The sequence below is a fragment of the Colossoma macropomum genome, unplaced genomic scaffold (genome assembly GCF_904425465.1).
Source record: "Colossoma macropomum unplaced genomic scaffold, Colossoma_macropomum, whole genome shotgun sequence".
In the NCBI taxonomy this organism is placed as follows: Eukaryota; Metazoa; Chordata; class Actinopteri; order Characiformes; family Serrasalmidae; genus Colossoma; species Colossoma macropomum.
The window spans coordinates 158,653-177,873 of NW_023495878.1; the positions used below are offsets into that span (position 1 = coordinate 158,653).

The 19,221-nt window shown below is 38.6% G+C and overlaps 1 protein-coding gene across 2 annotated transcripts in view; it reads left to right on the top strand.

Annotated features, from left to right (window-relative positions):
• tspan11 (tetraspanin 11) overlaps positions 1-10,772 on the top strand; it is a 33,826-nt gene extending 23,054 nt beyond the window's left edge. The window contains exons 8-9 of one of the 2 annotated variants that reach the window (XM_036563814.1): positions 1,898-2,022; positions 7,440-10,772. In XM_036563814.1, coding sequence (XP_036419707.1) covers positions 1,898-1,975 — 78 coding nt within the window. In that variant the 3' untranslated portion in view covers positions 1,976-2,022; positions 7,440-10,772. The remainder of the gene's footprint in view (positions 1-1,897; positions 2,023-7,439) is intronic. The other variant, XM_036563815.1, reaches the window with a different exon arrangement.
• The last annotated feature ends 8,449 nt before the right edge of the window (positions 10,773-19,221 follow it).

Here is a 19,221-nt window from a genome sequence, read left to right on the forward strand (position 1 = left end):
GTTGAATTTGACACCCCTGCCCTAAAAGAACCAATTTTGGTTCCACAAAGAATCGTTGATAGATAGTTCTTCAAAGATTTTTTAAATGAGTTGTGTAAATGTGAGGAAACCCTTTAAAGAACATCCACATAGTGTAAAGATTAACTACCAGTTAAAGGTTCTTCCTAGAATTGCACGTCCAAGAGCCAGGAACATTTATTCTTAAGAGTATGGGTTGATGAGGGCCACCTACTTATCAAGCTCTTTTCAGTCTGTTAGGTGTCCCAACATTATGCAGCTTCTAGGCCAGCACTGCTGCACATGTTTGTGCGAATAAGGCTGTAGTAATTAGCCTGAGTAAAACTCGCATGCCTAACTACACTTCCACTGTCCAGGTCCTTCAGTTCACAGCAAAAATAAATCACGTGATCAAGTCACCGTGGAAACGTGGGGTTTGGCAGTTAATAGTGGGCTAAAAATAAAGCCTTCAGCGAATTAGTGAAACGATTTTACAGTAAAAAGCCTCCAAGTGGGCACAAGCACCTCCCGAGAGAGTGCACTAATTAAATTGATGCTCTTCAGTGATCTGTCATTATTATGCTAATAAAACACAAGTACTGCTCCACCGAGGTCAAACGCATTTGTGTTTCATTTCAGAAAAACTGGGATAACGGGCACACACAGGTTTTGCTAGTTAATCTTGGATGTTTAGTTTTATACTAAACATTATGGGTTTATATGGTTATGGTTGTGTTGTTAATCTGTCCGTTTTCTGTGTAGATGTGTCTGTCTTGTTTAATCTCTGTATGTGTTTGTATTGTACAGAATTTTTTCCTTTGTCTTTCTTGTAGGTTAAAGAGTAAATTGACTGCTTAGGTGCAAAATTCAATTGCAGAAAATTTGGGACAGTATGTGAAATGCTAAGAAAACAGGAAGTAATGATTAATAAATTCTGTTTATTGAAAACAATAAAAGACCAAACACCAATGGATCCAGTTTTGCTAGCAGACTTTTTTGCAATTTCTGTGTTATACAAGTCTTCAGCTGTGCAGCCACACAGGGTCTTCATTATCATATTTTTGCGCTTCATAATGCACTTCACATGGGAGACGTGTCTCAACATTGGGACACAGGTCTGGACTGCAGCACCCATATGCTCTGATTACATAGCCATGCTGTTGTCACACATGCAGAATGTATCTAGGCACTGTCATATGGAGATAAGCATGGATGCCCAAAAGACGTTGTCTAAAAGGCAGCATAATTTGCCCTAAAATGTGCTCTGTCTTTCAGCATCAATGGTGCCTCACAGATACCCATACCATGACAGACCCCTGGCTTTTGAACTTTATACTGGTAACAATCTGGAAAAAGTCACAGACATTCAACCTTGGCCTTTACACACAGAAGATTCCCTGAATCTTTTGATGATGAAATTACTACAGTCCTTGCAATTGCCTGTTATTGAATTATTCGCTGATTATTCACTTTTTTGCAGAGCTTTGAAACTTTCTTGCTCATAAAAGACTAGGCCTCAATACCCAAGCATTTTATAAGCATTTTTTTCTTATCTTAAATTGCCCAGTCTCACCTTTTTTGGAGCATGTTTTTAGAGCAACAGTGAAGTTGATAATGTAAAACATTGTATATCTGTTTTTGTTCAAATACAGGTGAAAGTAGATTTACAAATCACTGCTTTCTGTTTTTTTTGTATTCCACATACTGTATCAACTTTTTTATAGTTGAGGAATATATTATAGTTGTTCTTAAAGTCTTATAGATGTTGATATAACGTCTTCATGTTGTCTAGTTTCTTGTTCTCATACTGTCTGTCTGCCTGTCTCTCTCTATCTGTGTCTGTGTGTTTATGTGGTGGTTTTTGTTGTCTGTGTGTGTGTGTGTGTGTGTGTGTGTGTAGTTAGCGGGAGCACTGCTGACTGCATGCTTTATTTATCTGCTTTATAAAGAAGAGGAAGAAGACTTCTCTGACGTTTGATTGACTAGTGCCACTATTTGGCTCCTGAACAGCCAAGAGGGGACAAGGTCTGCATTATACATGTGTGGCTGCCATGTATGTGTGTGTGAGTGTGTGTGCGCCGTGCATGGTTATTGCAGCATGTTGTAATCACGTCATCATGGCTGTGCTTTCAGAATGCAAATGCAGGAATGCAGAATGCCTGCTTGCAAGCCTTTAAGCTCAGGCAGTACACTGACCAACATTACATGGCTTTAACATCCCTTAACGCAGTTGAAATCAGAGAACATATGTAGTGTTATGAGGAAAGTTACTGTTTCTTGTTTGAAAACAACACCTATTTTCATAGATGCTCCTAAAGTGTACATCTTCCCTGGTTTCTGCAGGTCTCCACCCTCTCAGCATTTCAGAGAAATGCACAGTCAGGAGTGGAAGGCAAATATATGGATGTAGGATGTAGGGTTTGATGAGGGTAGATGTATGCACTGTCCACAAATTAGCCCCACAAAATTAGCAAAATAACGTAGTCCACAGATTAGTCCCTAAACAATGGAAAGTGACATTTTTCAGACTCATTTTTATTTCTATACTGTTGTTTTATGAACACTTACAGTCATGTGCTACATTCAGAGGTCACCCTTCATTTTAATTTCCAGTCAAAATAAACATAAATACAAGTTATTCGTTTTTCAGTTAGCTCTGAGGAGGTTAGATATAGTATAAGGCATGAGGAAGAGGAAAGTCTAAAGAAAATAAGAGAAAAAAACAAAGTTCAAAAATGAGTAAAAGATACAGAGAAAATGGGACTCCTAATAACTGCAAGACCTGACAGACCACCAAAACTCTGCCCATTAGATGAACAGAACTTATAGCTTTCATCTTTGAGAGAGAGGAGAAAATCAAGCTGCTTCAGATCTGAAAACATCCACAGGTGTTTCTGTCCATCCTTCCACTGTGAGAAGACAACTCAACACTATGAGTCTGAAAGGATGTGTAGCTGTCAAGAAGCCTCACTGAGAACAAGAAAATAGGAAGAACATTTGCAAATCAAACAAAGAAGCTCCTGGTGTTCTCAAAACAATGTACCAGACCTCCGACTCATTGAATGCGTTTGGGATTACTTGGATTGTGAGAAGCAGAAATGCAACTTCTAAGACTAAACTTTGGATGTGTAGAAAAATATCCATGCAGGTTTCTTTAAAAAGCTGAAAGCGAGTCTACTGAATAGAATGGAAAGCATAGAGTCACATTAAATACTGGAAAAATCATGATTATATTTAGTTTGAGGCTTTTATGTAATTTTCTGATAAATATATGTTTTCTCTTTTTTTCCTGAGGCTGAAAAAGAATGATCCTAAATGAAGGATGGGCTCTGACTTTTGCAAAGTACTGTATGTGAAATACATATAGTGTTGTCTCAACTTTAAACCTTTCACTTCTGTCCTGTGAGGTGTAGCTTGATGAATTTTCAGCCGATTTATAGTTCCGTCTCATATATCTGCTCTACTGTTTCCTCTGAAAAGCCCTGACTCAAGGCTGGGACTCAGGGGGTCGTTGACAGACACGTTCTTGAAGGCCCCTCTGATTTAACACATATCAGCACACTCTGAGCTGTCTTGCCTCTATTTTATTCCCTCACTGAAAATAATATTGCTTTGAATTGACTTGACTTCTTTTCAGTTAGTTATATAATAAGCATTAATGTAATAGAATTGATTAATGTGAAATTATTATGCAAATTTGAATTAAACCAATTCAAAGCAAAATACCTTTTTCACAGCTCTCAATGCATTGAAAGAAACAGAAATGCCTCATTTAGAAATGCCTGACTTACAAGGACATGACTTAGCATTTAAGTATCTAGCCTCTGCTTGCTTTCATTCATTATTTTCAACCTTAGCTTCTGTGGGTGAAGTAAGGCCAGTAATTTTCCTCTTCAGTCTGTAAAATGGAGAAAAGAGGGAGTCACATGACTGAACAAAGCCTCTTTGCCTCACAGACAGGAGATGAGATCTGTTTATTGTTCTAGATCTGGGATCTTAGCTTTGACAGCTCCTTCACAAACTGCACACATAAGTGCTTTGTGCTTCTGGCCAACCGGTTGTAGATACGCTTGCACATACACATAATACACTGAGTTGCCAGTTTACCTTGTACCTACAGTCATTGGCCAGTTTATCACGAGCATGTACCGTACAGGTACACTTTGCAAGCTTACAGGTATTGACCCTAGCTTACGTGTTAGGTCTCTCAGTTAGTACATAATCATCTACTGGCAGTTATTTAAGCAGATTGCCACAGTTGTTACTATATTTTTTATTGGCTGGCTTGAGGCAAATAGATGTAAATAAAAGAATGCATAAGACCCATTTATTGAGATATGTCATGAGTCTTAAAAAAAGGGCAGCGGTGAATACTGTTTGTTTACTTGAGCTCAAGCTCTTTCTAATCACCCAACTTGATGAATAAACATTTTAGACTTGTACTTTTTGTAATATTCGCATATAATGAACAAAAACGACAGTTACATCTTTAATCACTATTATTATTTATATGGCAGTTAATCTTCAGCTGCAGTTTTATGATCATGACAGGCTACTGTCTGTTACTGCACAATTTGTCAGCCCTCATTCAGTAACTCTGTCAGTGGAAACAGACCACCATTACGCTGTAAAAACTGGTTTGTCAACCCAAAAAATTTACTGAACTGTTTTTATTCAACACTAAAAACACTTAAAAGTAGAATTTTACTTTAGATGAACAAAACCCCAAAGATCTTCTTTTTATAGGTAATAGTATATTTAATTTACTTGTCAGCAGTGTAATGTACATATAGAGGTGATAGAGGGAATGATTCCTACTGAATGATTTAAAAAAAGAACTGTCCCGTTCAACTTTTTGACAGTGTAGGACCACTGGTGACCAGATATTCTTTTGGTGGTATTCAATTTTCAGCACTGCAGAGTTGCACTAATATGAGTTTATCAGACAGTGTTTGAAAAAAATGAACTATAGCCTGCAACTCTACACATACAAGGTTTACCAATGAGGTACATGTCATTCTTCAGCCCAGTTTCTGACCACAGGACCACTGTTGGCCTGATGTTTTTCCTATCCCAGGTTTTTAAAAACTCCAGAAATCCTGCTGTATCTGATACACTCATATCGATTTGACATTCAGTAATATACTGCTAACTTGTCTTTGTCACTGCTGTGCTAAAAATGGTCCACCACCTAGATAATATCTGGTCAGTGGTGGTCCCTATCATTGATGGACGTGATAGAGAGTGGCTGAGACATTGTGCAGCAACAGATGGTCTACAGTGATTAATATTATGCTTGTGACATTATACATATAGGCTTTGCTTAGCACTGTGCTGCATAGTGCATATGAGTATGTTTCCGTCTGGATTTCAGTGGTTTCGTTCCCAGATTTCTCCTCTTTCAGGTCTGTTCTATGTCTGTATTTTCCGGGTAGGAGGGAGCTCCATCACTTTTATAGAAATGATCGCCCACTAAATACTCCCCCGGGATGCAGCTACAGCCTGCTCGAAGCCTGCCCGGCTCTCAAAAAAGCACAAGTTACTTTTCCCTCCCTCTCTGTGATATGGATACAGACCTTTTACACGCTTTTAGAAAACATTGATGGCTCTTTTGATCCTTCTTTTGCTCTAAACTTCTTCTAAGTGTCACTCTGTTTGTGTGCTCTGTATGCTGAGCCTTTTGATATTTTGTTAGAAGGCTCATAGAGCTGGGGTGCATTTCTGCTGTTTTTAGAGAACGGTCACTGTTTTTCTCTTCTGATGAACCGTGCAAGTGTCCTAACATCTTCCAGTTTCTTCTGTGCCAATTTTAAGACTGAGCCAGTCCACAAGCACTTTGAGAATGCTACAAAAAGAACTGTTGTTTTAAGTCAGTAAATTAATGTTTACACCTAGATTATTATTTTTTTTTCCATTTTAACAGCTCTACAAGCGCTTACACTCACATACACATGCACACGTACTCACAGACACAGACTCCCACACATGCTAATTGACCCAATTACAACACTACTGCCATAACGGCTGCTTTACGCCTCGGTTCCCATAGTAACCGTATGCTGCTCAGTCTCCTCATCACAAGCTTCCATCAGGAGAGCTTCTGCAACTGCAGACGTGCACATGTAACCAGTTTGAAGCACTGTTTAAGGACTACCACTCTTTTGCTAATGAAATGCACAGCTAACATCAAGCATTTTTGATATTTTTTAGCATTTCACTAATTGTTTTTCCATAAAAATGTTTGCTGAACTAAATCGGTTTGTTGTGGTTGCTGTTCTGTTTTCACATTTTCTCCCTTATTTAAGTTTTCTTATGCCCTAAACCTTTCATCCAGTCACTTACCTCAAGTTCTTCATAGGCCCATAGATGAACACGTCATTTTTCATTGTATTTGTGTATGTATTTCACCAAATGACCTCCATGAAGTTCATCTCCAGCTCTACTATTGTAATATGATACACAAATGCAGTGTTCAAAATTCTCTACCTGTAAGATTCACCTATGGGCTTCTGTGATAAGTGTGGTTGTTATTAACCCCTTCAACTCCAAGCAGTTTCATAATGACATGACTTACATATGAGTTTATTATTATTATTAGTTTTGTACTAGTTACTGAAAAAATTGAAGTAGTTACTGAATAATAAAAAGTTTAATGGAATGGTTCAGCAAAAAAATCAGACTTTCCCTCTTACTCCAGATGTAGCTGATTAGCAAGATATGTTAGTGTCTAAATGTTGCCTGTTTATTTTAGCATTGGCGTCATGAGGCTAAAGTTACGAACAAGTCAATAGTCACCCAAATCTTTTCTGCAAATACAGACCAAAACTTTGCTCAACCTGCTCAAACCACATCCAGTCAGGCAGACTTGATGATATGGTTTAGGACACAGGTGAACTATAAAAACTAATAAAATTTCACTGTGCATGTCTATACACAGCAGACAGCCATTTTAGTCGTGTGTCCCAAATTCTGACTCTTTGCGTGCATGCATGTCATGCAGGCATATGGATGTTATAGAGTACATTCCTCATCTCTGTTGTTTCTACTTATATGCTATCTAGTCTTGGAAACAACATAAATTGCAAACATACTCTATTACGTCCAAATGCCTGCGTGACGTGCCTCCACGTGAAAGGGAGTTGGAATTCACAGCACATGTTGTCTAAAATGAATTTAGCTACATTGTGAATTTTTGTTTCTAAACCACATCAACAAGTCAGCATAATCTTTATAAAGACCTGGATGTGGTTTGAGAGAGTTGAGAGGAGTTTTGAGGGTGTATTCACACAGAAAGGATTTGGGTGACTATTGACTTTTAGTGTTTATTTGCAACATTGCTGCAAGATTTAAGGGGTTCATTTGTAGTTTGACTTTTCAGTAAACTTTTTTATACTTTATATAAACATATGCAATGTTTCACTTTGTGTATGTGTTTTTTTCAGATATGTGGGATGGTGTTTACCTGCTGCCTGCACAGACAGATAAAGCTAGACCCGTACTGACCGATCAGCACGACTGCTACGGGTCACCCCAACTGCCTGCTGCCAGCCTGCACAGCCTTTCCTTTTTCTTTTCAATGCCTAAACTGCATGAATGTGCCCTCCGCTCCAGAACAGACTCAAATGGAGAGATCCTCTCCCTTCTTTTAACACTTTGGCTCTCTATTTCAGTCTGGTGGGTGAAGACACATCATGAAAACGTTTATGGCCAGTTTTTTATAATGTGGGAGTCTCAGCAAGGATGTAGCGGAATGAACCGATTTACACATTAAGGAGGCTTTCTAGTCTCGATTTGGCCAAAAATGATTTTCGAAAAATATGAAGAAGTCTATTTTTATTCAGTATCTCTGTAAGCTGTGCTGTGTATTCTTATTTAAGTCTATGTGTCTATGTTGGTAGCAGTTTTAAGATATTTAATCTTTATGCTGCTAGATGTCAACTGTCAACTGGGCACAAGAACTGGACCAATGTAGTATACTTGTTAGAAGAATTCACTGTGGTATTTTTAGTAATAATAGACATATACTTTTTAAAACGTATTCAAGTATTTTCACATCAGTAGTTTCACAAAACTTGTAATAATCTCTATATGTAGTTCTCTTGCCAGATATGTGTTGCAAGGAAAGCAGCTGTGTACAGTGCGTACTCACATTTTCCAGAACGACTACTGAGAAACTGCAAGAGCAGCTTCTATCCCATAATGCATTTCAAAAACGCCCTTGATTCAGACAAAAGTGCCCCAAAATGTGTCTGCAGAGCGCTACTCACTGATTAATGGGTTAGTTTGGCAAAAAATGTGATATATTTATACCTTTACTCCAAATGTTTGTCGGCCAAAAGAAGATGTTTGCTTCTTTAGTTTTTCTCTAGAGCTATAAAGCTGATGTACCTAACAAGTAATGCAAACTTAGCAATTTAGCAGCCCTAACTTATCTCACCTGTCTCTAACTGTGTCAAGTTAAGTCATCTCAAACAGACTTGCTGATATTCTTTCTGACACCACATAACATATTGATATCTCCAGTAATGGACAACATGCACCATAGCTAAAACCTGCAGTGGCAGCTATCTTGAAGCCTGAAGTCTATCCATCCATTTTTATAGACAACAGTATGTCATACAGTGTCGGAAACCACATACGTGAGTCGTTTTGAGATTAAAAAACTCAATGCAGTTTGAGGCAAGAATGTGGTGATGTAGGCTTGCAGTTTGTATGATGATAATTGATGGGATGTCATTAGCTACATCAGCCTCGTAGTGCAAAATTTAAGAAGTAAACCTCAGACACTGAGACCCTATTTACATCGTTTACTATAGCATACAATTATGAAACCTCTTTCGTGATACTCAGCAAAACTCGTCTTTGTCCTATTTAAACGTGAATTATGACCACTTACTGTTTAAATGTTAGCTGTGTTTACTAACTCTGGAGCCTGAAGCGTTTGATCAAAGAAAATATAGCCAGTCGTTTTAAAGCAGTGGGTTAATTTTGCCTGGTAGTGGTCACTCAGTTGGCCAAGGGCGTTTTCTCCAGCTCCCTGAGCCAGTGTTTTTCTGTGTAGCTGATTGGCTTAAGGCTGCTGCACTGAATCTGATGGAGAGTTTGGGATCCCTAGCACAATGGTGCAGCACAAATAGAGACCATAGTGAGATTCTAGTTGTTGTAAATATGATTTATAGACTGGCATTCAGTTTTCGACCCGCCGGCTAGTTTTACCAGTTTTACTTTAAGTATTTAGCAGAAAAATAGATATATTTTTCAGTAAGGTATATTTCTTCTATTTGCTTGTTGTGATTGGTAGGGTGGTGCCCCAGCACCCATAATGGACAAAAGAAAACGTCCCACCTCTTAAGTTAAATTTAGTAGCTTTGAGCAGCCCAAGCTAATAAAAAAGGGCTAGTTTGGTTCATTCACTGTCTTGCTGCAGCGCATAACATTTTAACGCACGTTGTCCATGACCACCATGACTACAGGGGGCTAATTTCTAAACAGCTTATTGTTATGAACATTGGTGTAAAGCAGAGTTAAGGAAATGAATAATGGCATGCAAAATTGTGATCTTTTGAACAGAACTGGAACAACAGGAGCAACACAGGTGATTGGTTATTGTATACGAGCTGATTTGTATATTAATTGAATTCCTGTCCGACTAACCAGAGGTGCACATGAAAGACCAGGTATAACCTAATTTTTGAGTAAGAGAAAAATTAATTGTAATTGTAAGTTAGACTGTTTGCCAAACACTGGCTATAATGAATGAATGAATTATAATGAGTACTGTTCTGTAGACACACTCACAGAACTCTTGCTTTCACTCTCATTTCATGCTTTGGTAATGTCAAAAGGCACCATGCCTTCTTTAAAACCTGTGTCGTGATGCTGGTTCTTACTGGCTTTCTCATGTCATGTTCCATGGTTTTGTGCAGTGTATGTTCTGTTGGTGTACCTTTATTATGTTCTAAGGCTTTCAAGTCACAATCTTTCAGTCATGTCAATTGAAGCCGCGCTGCGCTATGTGGATGCATTAACCTGCAGAGTACACTTTCCTTATCTGTCAGAGAGGCCTTTAATAGACCACTGCCTTCGATATTATTAGACCTGTTATAGCTGCAAAGGTGCGGAGGTGTTAAAGATGCGAAATCTTCGTACTCCAGGTGTTAAACTCCTTCCATTTGGATTGAATCTCTGAATTCACATATTAAATCCTGTTAAGGAGAAAATGTGCACCATGGCCAGAGATTAAATGCAAATATTTTCTGCCAGCTCATCACGAGGTTACCACAGCAACCCAGTCCAACTGAAACTCACTCTCAATACCACTTTTGCCTTCTGCTCCAAGCAGATGAATTTATTACGTTTAATTTGGCCAGCATGCACTATTGTCTTATGTACTGCATATAGCTGAAGCATGCTTGGAAACCAGATCTCTGTAGTCTCAGTCATACTGTATAATCGGATATAAATGGAACTGTTAATTACAACTTTAAGATGTAGATCTGCACTTGATTTATAGTTCCTGACTTGGTGCATAGAGAATTTCAGTTGGGTACTAGTATGTGCTTTATATGACATGGATATCTATTTTTCTTGCATTTGAATATGTGCTACATCTGTTGCCTAAATGCCTTAAGATAAATGTGTGCTTTTTGGAAGGGAATAGTAGGCCTGCTTTATGCAGATGCTGCAAACGCATGTACTATAAATGAATATATATATGTGCATTTTTGATACTGAAAGTAAAATGTATGTTTTGGGTAAATATAAGGAATACCTAAGTACTGTGTGACTTTTCTCGTTACTGTTGACTAATGGGATGTAATGACACACTTATGCCAACAGGTGGAGACAAACACAAATTGATTACCAGCTTCCAGGGTCAGAAGGTGTATTGATTCAAATGCATGCATGTTTGACTGGTCATAGAAGACAATAGGTCAGCACATGAAAGACATCTAACATAATATTAAAGGGAAATTCCATCAAATTTTCAAAATGTCTGCATAGTTCAGCCATTGAGATGTGAACAAAGTCAATCTGAGTGGTTCGATGTGAAATGGTGCTTTGTAGTAAACTTAAATACCCAGAATGGTTCGCAGTGTTGGTGATAGGAACCAGACGTCCAAGCAGTTTAAAGCTATTACATGTAATGATTATGAATATGCTGCCTGATGCCTGGGACATTGTTTCGGATAGCTTTGAGATTTTCGTTGTAAAATGCCTTGAATTTGTTTACACTAGTGGTGATAGGAACCATGAGTTACAATGTCTAGAACACAAACAAAGCCATTTTATTTACTATCAAAAACAAACAGTGAACCTACAGGTGTGTTCTGAGTTTTATATGTAAAGTTGATCACGGTAAAACTTTAGTAGTATTCTTTTATGTTAGCATGCTCTTCATGTACCTCTCCACTGTGAATGGCTTTAAAAAAAGCACACATTTTAGGCCAAATCTCAAAATTATCGTAACAGTATCCCAGGCATCAGGCAGCGTATTCATTATCATTACTTGTAATAGTTTTAAACTCTTTAGAAGTCTGGTTCCTGTCACCACCACTGTGAACAATTCTGAGTTGATGTTTGCCTAGAATGAAGTATTTCACATCAAACCACTCTGAATGACTTCATTTACATCTAAATGATTATGCAGAAATTTTTAACTCCCCTTTGAATAGTTTAATGGTTTTGAATATGGTTGGTGTCACAGTGTAGGCCTGTTCCTAGAAACAGATGTTTATTCAGTGGACAAGGAGAAACTGAACATGGAGATGCCACACTTTCTACAGAGTGAGTATTAAAGGAGACTGTTTAGGAGAGCTGTAATGCACGTGTGGGTTAAGGGGATTGGAGAGTGATTCACACACATGTGGGTGGATGCGGCAAACTGCCTCTCCTGCTCAACCGCATTTGTAGAGCAGGTCATTGCGTTTACATGGCCTGCATAAAAAATAACTGTCAGGGTGTGGAGCCACTGCAGAATTTCACTCGTGAGTGAAAGCAGATGAGAAAGTGCCTATTTTATGCAGAGACGGGAAGAGCAGAGACTTGTACTGCAAGTCAAAATATTTAGATGCAAACTGACTTTTGACATTGAACGTATTAGACTTCAGTACAACCCTCGCAAAATTATTTACAGACCTTTATTATACAAAGACAGTTTCAGCTTTCTGCACTCAGAAAGATGTAGAATACATATATATCAGATATTTGCATGTATTATATACAGTAGTATGCAAAGGTTTGAAAACCCCTGAACAAATCACAGAAGTTTAGAAGTAAAAAAGAGTTAACACATCTTCTACAGAGAACACACTTAAATAAGCCATTTAACATATTGGGGAAAATAAAAATATAAAATGTGCTATAACTTTTGCATTGGCCACATTTTGTATGGTTTATTTATCTTCCCAATATGTTGAAGTCAGTAAATAAACAGTTATTGTGCATTCAAATGTGTAGAAGTGTGTTCTCTGTAGAGGATGTGTGAAAAGCAACAAAACGGCCAGGGGTTTAAAAACTTCTGCACACAACTGTAAATCCTAACATTAGCTAAAATTACGCAGTCAAAGGTTTACATCCTAATATCATGCTGCCCCTTTTAGCATTAATAACAGCCTGCAGCCATTTGTTATAACTGTGAATGGGTCGTTTTATTTGGGTAAAGCAGTTAAAGCTGCTGACTCATCTTGGAAAAAAGTCCTGTAAATTCCTTAATTGCCTTGCACGTACTGCACATTTAAATTCTCCCCAAAGTGGCTCAATGATGCTGAGGTCTGGGGTCAGTAAGGACCACTCCAGAACCTTCACTTTACTGCAGCCAATGAAGGGTCAACTTGGCCTTGTATGGAAACTCCAAGTGCACCCCATGCACAGCATCCAGGCTGATGCGTGCTAACATTCGTCCAAGATTTTCTGATAAACTGCTGCATTCATCTTGCCATCAGTCTGAAGCAAAGTTCCTCACACATACCCAAAACAGCAGAGATCCACCTCCACGCTTCATGGTAGAGTTGGTGTGTTTTTCTTTATGGGTTTTGTGACCATAAAGTTCGGTTTTTGTCTCATCGCTCCAGTTTACTCCCAGAAGACTTGAGGTTTCTCTAGATGTTTGGCACATGGCAAGTGGGCTGTTTTGTGGTGTGTCTTTTTTTTTCTGGCAACTGTACCATGAAGCCCATTTCCCAGCTATCTACTTATTGTACGTTCTAAAACAGCCGCACTACTTTCTTTCAGAGGGGCCTGTATTTTAGTAGAAGTTTATATGGGTTTTTTAATTGCACAATTTTCCATCCGGTTGTCTCAGAAATCATTCTTGGTCTACCTGCCCTTGGATTGATTCTACAGAAACATTTGTTTTCCACTTCTTAGTCAGACTTTGAGCAGTTCTAATGGGCATTTTCACATCGTTTTTATAATCGTTTTCTAAGTTCTTAGAAAAGTTCTTATGCTTTCTCCATACTTTAGTATCCAGCAAATTCAGTGCAGGCATAAACCAAATGCCCAAGGTTTCTCTAAGAACTAAGAAACACGCTGATTATTTATACACATACACTAATTACAAGGCACAGTTGCAGATTCTTAACCTTCACGGTGATCTGAATGGTTCTGAGTGTGTATTAACAGGCCTGGCATAAAACATATAGTGGTATGTAAATTTATGACAAGGGTATGTCATCTTTTGACTGTTACTATATTTGTCAGTTATTATTATTTTGATATACAATATAATAAATGTACATGTCTCTGATGATATATATTGCACTGAGGAAATTACATTCTTACATAAAAAGCTATTTAATTGGGCAGAAAGTGCTTATTTGCTCACAAAAACACAAATATTAGAATAAATAAAAAAGTGATTTTGTGTATGTCAGTGTCTTTGTTTAACCATTTTCAAACCTTACAGCCCAGCATTATTTGTATTTATCCATCTAATATCTGGTTTGGTTAATCGTTGCTCCATTATGTTGAATGAAGTGTGTGTGTGTGTGTGTGTGTGTGTGTGTGTGTGTGTGTGTGTGTGTGTGTGTGTGAACCAGAAAGTGTGAGTGAACAGGCTCCTTTGAGGTGGACCTTGGGACCCCTGACCCCGCTCTTTCAGACTGCATTATTCTCTGCAGTAAATGTGCTGGACAGATTTAGGATGGGGATCAAAGCGTGGAGGAGATTGCCTTTGAGGTAGCAAAAGCTTTGCATGTCAGAAGGCCCGGAGGCACGGCCCATCATCACAGCTGCGTAAATCTGCCCCTGTGTTACTGTCGGCATGTGGACATGTGTCAGAACCACGCAGGCCCACTGAGAGATCAAGTGCGCCAGATGTTGGTTTTGCACTCAGGCTTTCTCAAGATGTCCACCAAACTTTTAGTGTGTTCTCAAGTGAACCAGAGTATGGAGCATTTGCACTGGAGAAGCACTGGATTAGTTTGTTTAAGTGGATTAACTCATGCAAAGCAGCATATTTTACCATAATATATTAAAATGACTATTCAAGTCCACCAAATGTTGGCTTTCCAGATCAGAACTTATTGTCTTTTCAAGCCCAACAGTAAGACGGTTCTCAAGTGAGCCCAAAGGCAGAGCATTGTGTAGAAGCACTGGATTAGTTGTCTTAATTGGATTAAGTCATTTATTGCAGCATATTTTGTCAGAGCGTATTAAAATGACCATTACTCCAGCAAGAAAACAGAGGCAGGGAATTGAGGGAGTCTTTTCTTTCCCATTTTGTTTACTTCTACATAATTTCTACAAAGGCACTGAACAGCATTTTATGTTCCATTTTCAATTCTTGTTCTTTTTTTATTCTTGTTTCTTTACAGTGGTTGCTACTATGAGAAAAATGCAATAGAAAGCATCTACACTGTATGTCTAAAAGCTTTGTATGCTTAACCAGTGTTTCTTCTGAAATCTGGAGTATTGTTAAGGAGTATGTCCAGCTTTGCTTCTTTCTACTCTTCTGGGAAGATGTTACACTAGATGTGGGAACATTTTAGGATTCAGCCACAGCATTAGTGAGGTCAGGTGCTGATGATTGATGAATAGTTCTGGATCACATGTCATTTCAGCTCATCCCAAAGGTGGAACTGCATTGGAGCTTCATCACTCCAGAGAATGCAGTTCCACTGCTCCACAGCACAAAGTTGGGGAGACTTAAGCCCTTCTAGCAGGACACTTGACATTGTTCATGGTGACCATCATGTTTCATCCAGTAGTCGGCATCATGCCCATATTAAGAACTCTGGGTTTAAGCTGGATTTCTCGATGACAGAAATTAACGGTGTTTTGGAAAAGTACTGCTGTCGCCTGCTGTGGCAAACTAAAATGTTCCAAAGGCAATAGTTTTACTTTACAGACATCTTTCCACTGAACATGAACCTTAAAGTAGCTGAATTCACTCATTAGACAGGGTGTCTGGATACTTTTAAACACATAGTTTGTAATAAATAGCCCAGAATTGTAATTAAACAGAAGCACAGTGACAGAACTAACTGACACCTCAGCTAATGAGACAGCGAAGAACAGTGAAGTGAAGAACTCACACTGACACATTCTCTGGTGATTCAGTGAAGTGTATATGTGCTTGGAGGGGCTGCAGATAGTTGTTGATTTTCTCTTAAGCAAACCCACTGAACCAGGGATATCTTGTGTTTGTCAAGAACTACCATGCACGATTCAGCTACTGTAGTAAGCTTAAAAGATTTATTGATTGACTAATTGGTTCATTTGTCCAGTTAATGCTTGCCTAGAACAAAAAATGCATTCTCTCTAGTTGAACTCTATTGATTTTAAGTGTTTGCAGTTCTTCATACTGTAGTGTTGTGTACATTCAGGTCCAGGTCTCCTGTAGGCCCTGTGCACTCATGTTGAAATACGGACTACAGCACAGCATTTTAATGGGACTGAGGTTGGAACTCTGGCTTGACCATTCTAACATACATTGTGTCCAAAATATCCAAACAGCCCTTCTAATGTGTGAATCCAGGTACTTTAAGGTAGTTGCCACAGGTCTTCAAATGCACACATACAGCAGAATGGTTATGCCACACATGAGCCTAAGGTCATCACATCACCATGCCAAGCATTGGCTAGAGGGATATAAAGCCCCCCGCATTGGGCTGTGGAGTAGCAGAACTATGTTCTCTGGAGTGATGAAGTTGCACCCAACAACTCTGGGATGAGTTGGAGTGGCCTCACTAATGCTCTTGTGGCTGAATGCAGTCAAATCCTCATATCCTCACCACAATGTTCCAGCATCTAGTGTACGTCTTCCTAGAAGAGTAGCAACTATTACTACTACTACTACTTGCTTTTGAGAGTTAGATTGCAGGAAGAGGTCCTGGCATTTTTCTGTAGAATTTCCAGATTCAACTTGGAATCCGTCCATTGGTCATTGATTTACTGTAAGCCATCATTGGAACTGATGTGCAGGGTTTTGTTTTCTCCAAACACAACAGTGTGTGCACAAAAATGTGTCCCTCATCTTTCTACAGAACATTTTTCAAGTAGTGTTGTGGAACATCCAGGTAGTCTTGTTTTTTGGAGAGTGGTGGTTTCCTCAACACATTATTAACAGTCTTGTTCAGTGTTTTTCCTGTGGTGGAGCCATGAACACAAGCATCTCAAGATATTTAAGAGATGTCTGCAGATCCTTAGTTATCACCATAGAGTTGTTTGTTACGTGTTTGAGGATTCTATGATGATTCTGAATTTGGAAGAATGGCCACTCCTTGGGAGAATAGCAGTAGTGGAGAAATACTTCCATTTGTAAAAAAGATCCTCTTTTTTTCTGAGATCTATCTATTTTGATCATGCTATATTGCATTTGAGTAGAATTCTGACTAAATAAAGTTTAGCTTACCTTAGAGTCAGCATAAATCCACCTGTTCTAACAATGAGCTGTCAGCATGGTCTTCCACAGAGTTTAATCCAAAATAGCTCCAATTTCCAGATGATGATTATTGCATGTGCCAGGGAATATACGGTCCTCAGTAACACTTTTCCACCATTTGTTAGTCTAATAATTCTAACTAATTTACTACCACCATTGTTCTCACTGCAGGTTTGTTTTAAGGAGTTCTATCAGAGGAAAGAACGTTTGGAGATTGTGATTGGCTGAGAGGTGTGTCAATACAAATTTTTTTAAACAGTCAGTTATGCTTCTGATGAGACCTGATCTCAGATCAGTGTTCTTACACTGAGGTGCTTAATAAATATGGGCCCTCAAGGAGCCATTCATACAGACAGTGGACCTATGGTGAGAGTAAATAGATTATTGAACAGGAGCATTGAGGAAAGGAGAAAGAGGAGAAGAATAGTAAGAATGTAAAAAAGTTTATCTCACTGATGCAATCTTTAGTCTTTAAATGCAAAGTAAAGACAGTCATAAAAATACAATAATAAAATTCACATGCATACATACACAGTATAAGAAACTATATGTGCTTATGTCTTAATTATGTACACCTTTGCATGACAACTACTTTATTCATCACCCCAGCATAACTGTTACTCTCCTAAGTGGTTATTTCATTTATTTTGGAGCTTTATGTTTGTCAGGCAGTCACATATTGTCTGCTACACAAAGAGGTTTCACTCAACAGGTCCAGTGCATTACTCAGTCCACAGCTCCTCGATGTGGTTTACATAATTCTTTTATTGCGTCACACCTTCGTAAAGCTGGGTAATATTTTTAGTCTCCAACACAACAGCACTGTGATAATATTTTGACACTTATAAATCCTGAACTAAACATTGCAGAACATTCTCTGGGAAAACAAGGGCTGTTGAAAATATTAAAAATTTGGGTGTCAAGACCAGCTGCTGTTTCTCTAATGCACAAATACTAGAGGAGGAAGCAAGTGCCTGACAGCATTTCATATTCATATATTTTTAACACTCTCAATACAACAGTCTGTTTATAAAGTATGTATCTCAACATAATAGGACTGATCTCATTCTGTCTGTACTGTATTACACTAGGGTCATATTAGTTCAGCGCTCATGATATCATTATTTGTGGGCAGGTATACACTGGACCTCAAAATGACAGGTGTTTGTTGTTTTGACTGGAGATAAAGTCGATGATTTTTGTCTTGCTGTCTTGTTAAGGACAATGAGCCTCATTCACCAACTGTTTTTAAGAAGCAGTTTCTTCTTAAAACCCACTTGTACAGTTTTCATGAAGATTCTGACATTCATGAATGTTTTCGTAAAAAGTGAAGCACAGTGGCTACGAGAAAAAAAAAAAACATTTCAAAAAATTGTCTCATCATGCTTCATGGCTAATCAGCAAGTTTCAAAGCCTTCAAACTTCTCCACCAATTTCACTGTTATGTTTCATTAATTGAAACAGGAATATTGCAGAAAACATGCTACATGCATGCTAACACTCCTGCACATTAAACTGACATGGTAAGACTGACCACCTTGCCCAAATACCACAGCAAGGTTTGACAAGTGTGGTCAGCTGTGGCGGTAGCAGGCAGCATCTTGAATATAGTTGCCACCTCAGCTCTGGAAAATTCCTTGACACTCAATCGGTGTTTTTTACTAAATTTGGTGGACAGGTCGCTATGCTAATGATGCAGTCAAAAGTAGATAGATGCCAGCTACAGAACCTAATCATCCCAGTTATCGTGTAGAAGTGCTGCCCATTGCCTAAACATGTCACCAACAGTGAACCTTTCCCACACTGTCCCTACGTTGAGGTTAATCTGAACTAATCAAACCCATTCTTTTCAAAGAACTGGTTAAAATCATGCTAATATCATAATGGATTTATTTTTTTCCTGAATAGGCAAACAAAAAACCTGCACAAACCAAATCCTGGACAGGTGACAACCAAGGTGCGAAATACAGGGGGCCATGGGGGGGGGTCGGAACCCCTAATTAATCTCTTGGACCCTCAAAAAAATGTCTCAAAATCAAAATTCTGGGGGGTCCCTATAAACAAACTTATTATGCTGTCAATTAGGGGAAAAAGGCACTCAAATACAAATTCAGAAAAAGGTCATTGTTTAGCTGCTTCACCTAAAATGTGATGCTTCTGTCTTTGGTATTCTTAAATACTTAGAGCTGCAGCACTGGTCTGCCTCAGGATGGCGCTGTAACAATGTGGTTCACCCATTTGGTCCTTCATAGCCTAGCAACTGTAACAATGCCTGGGATACCACTGAAAAACGTTTAAACATGCGATAGCATATTTGTAAGTCTGAAAAATTTCCCAAG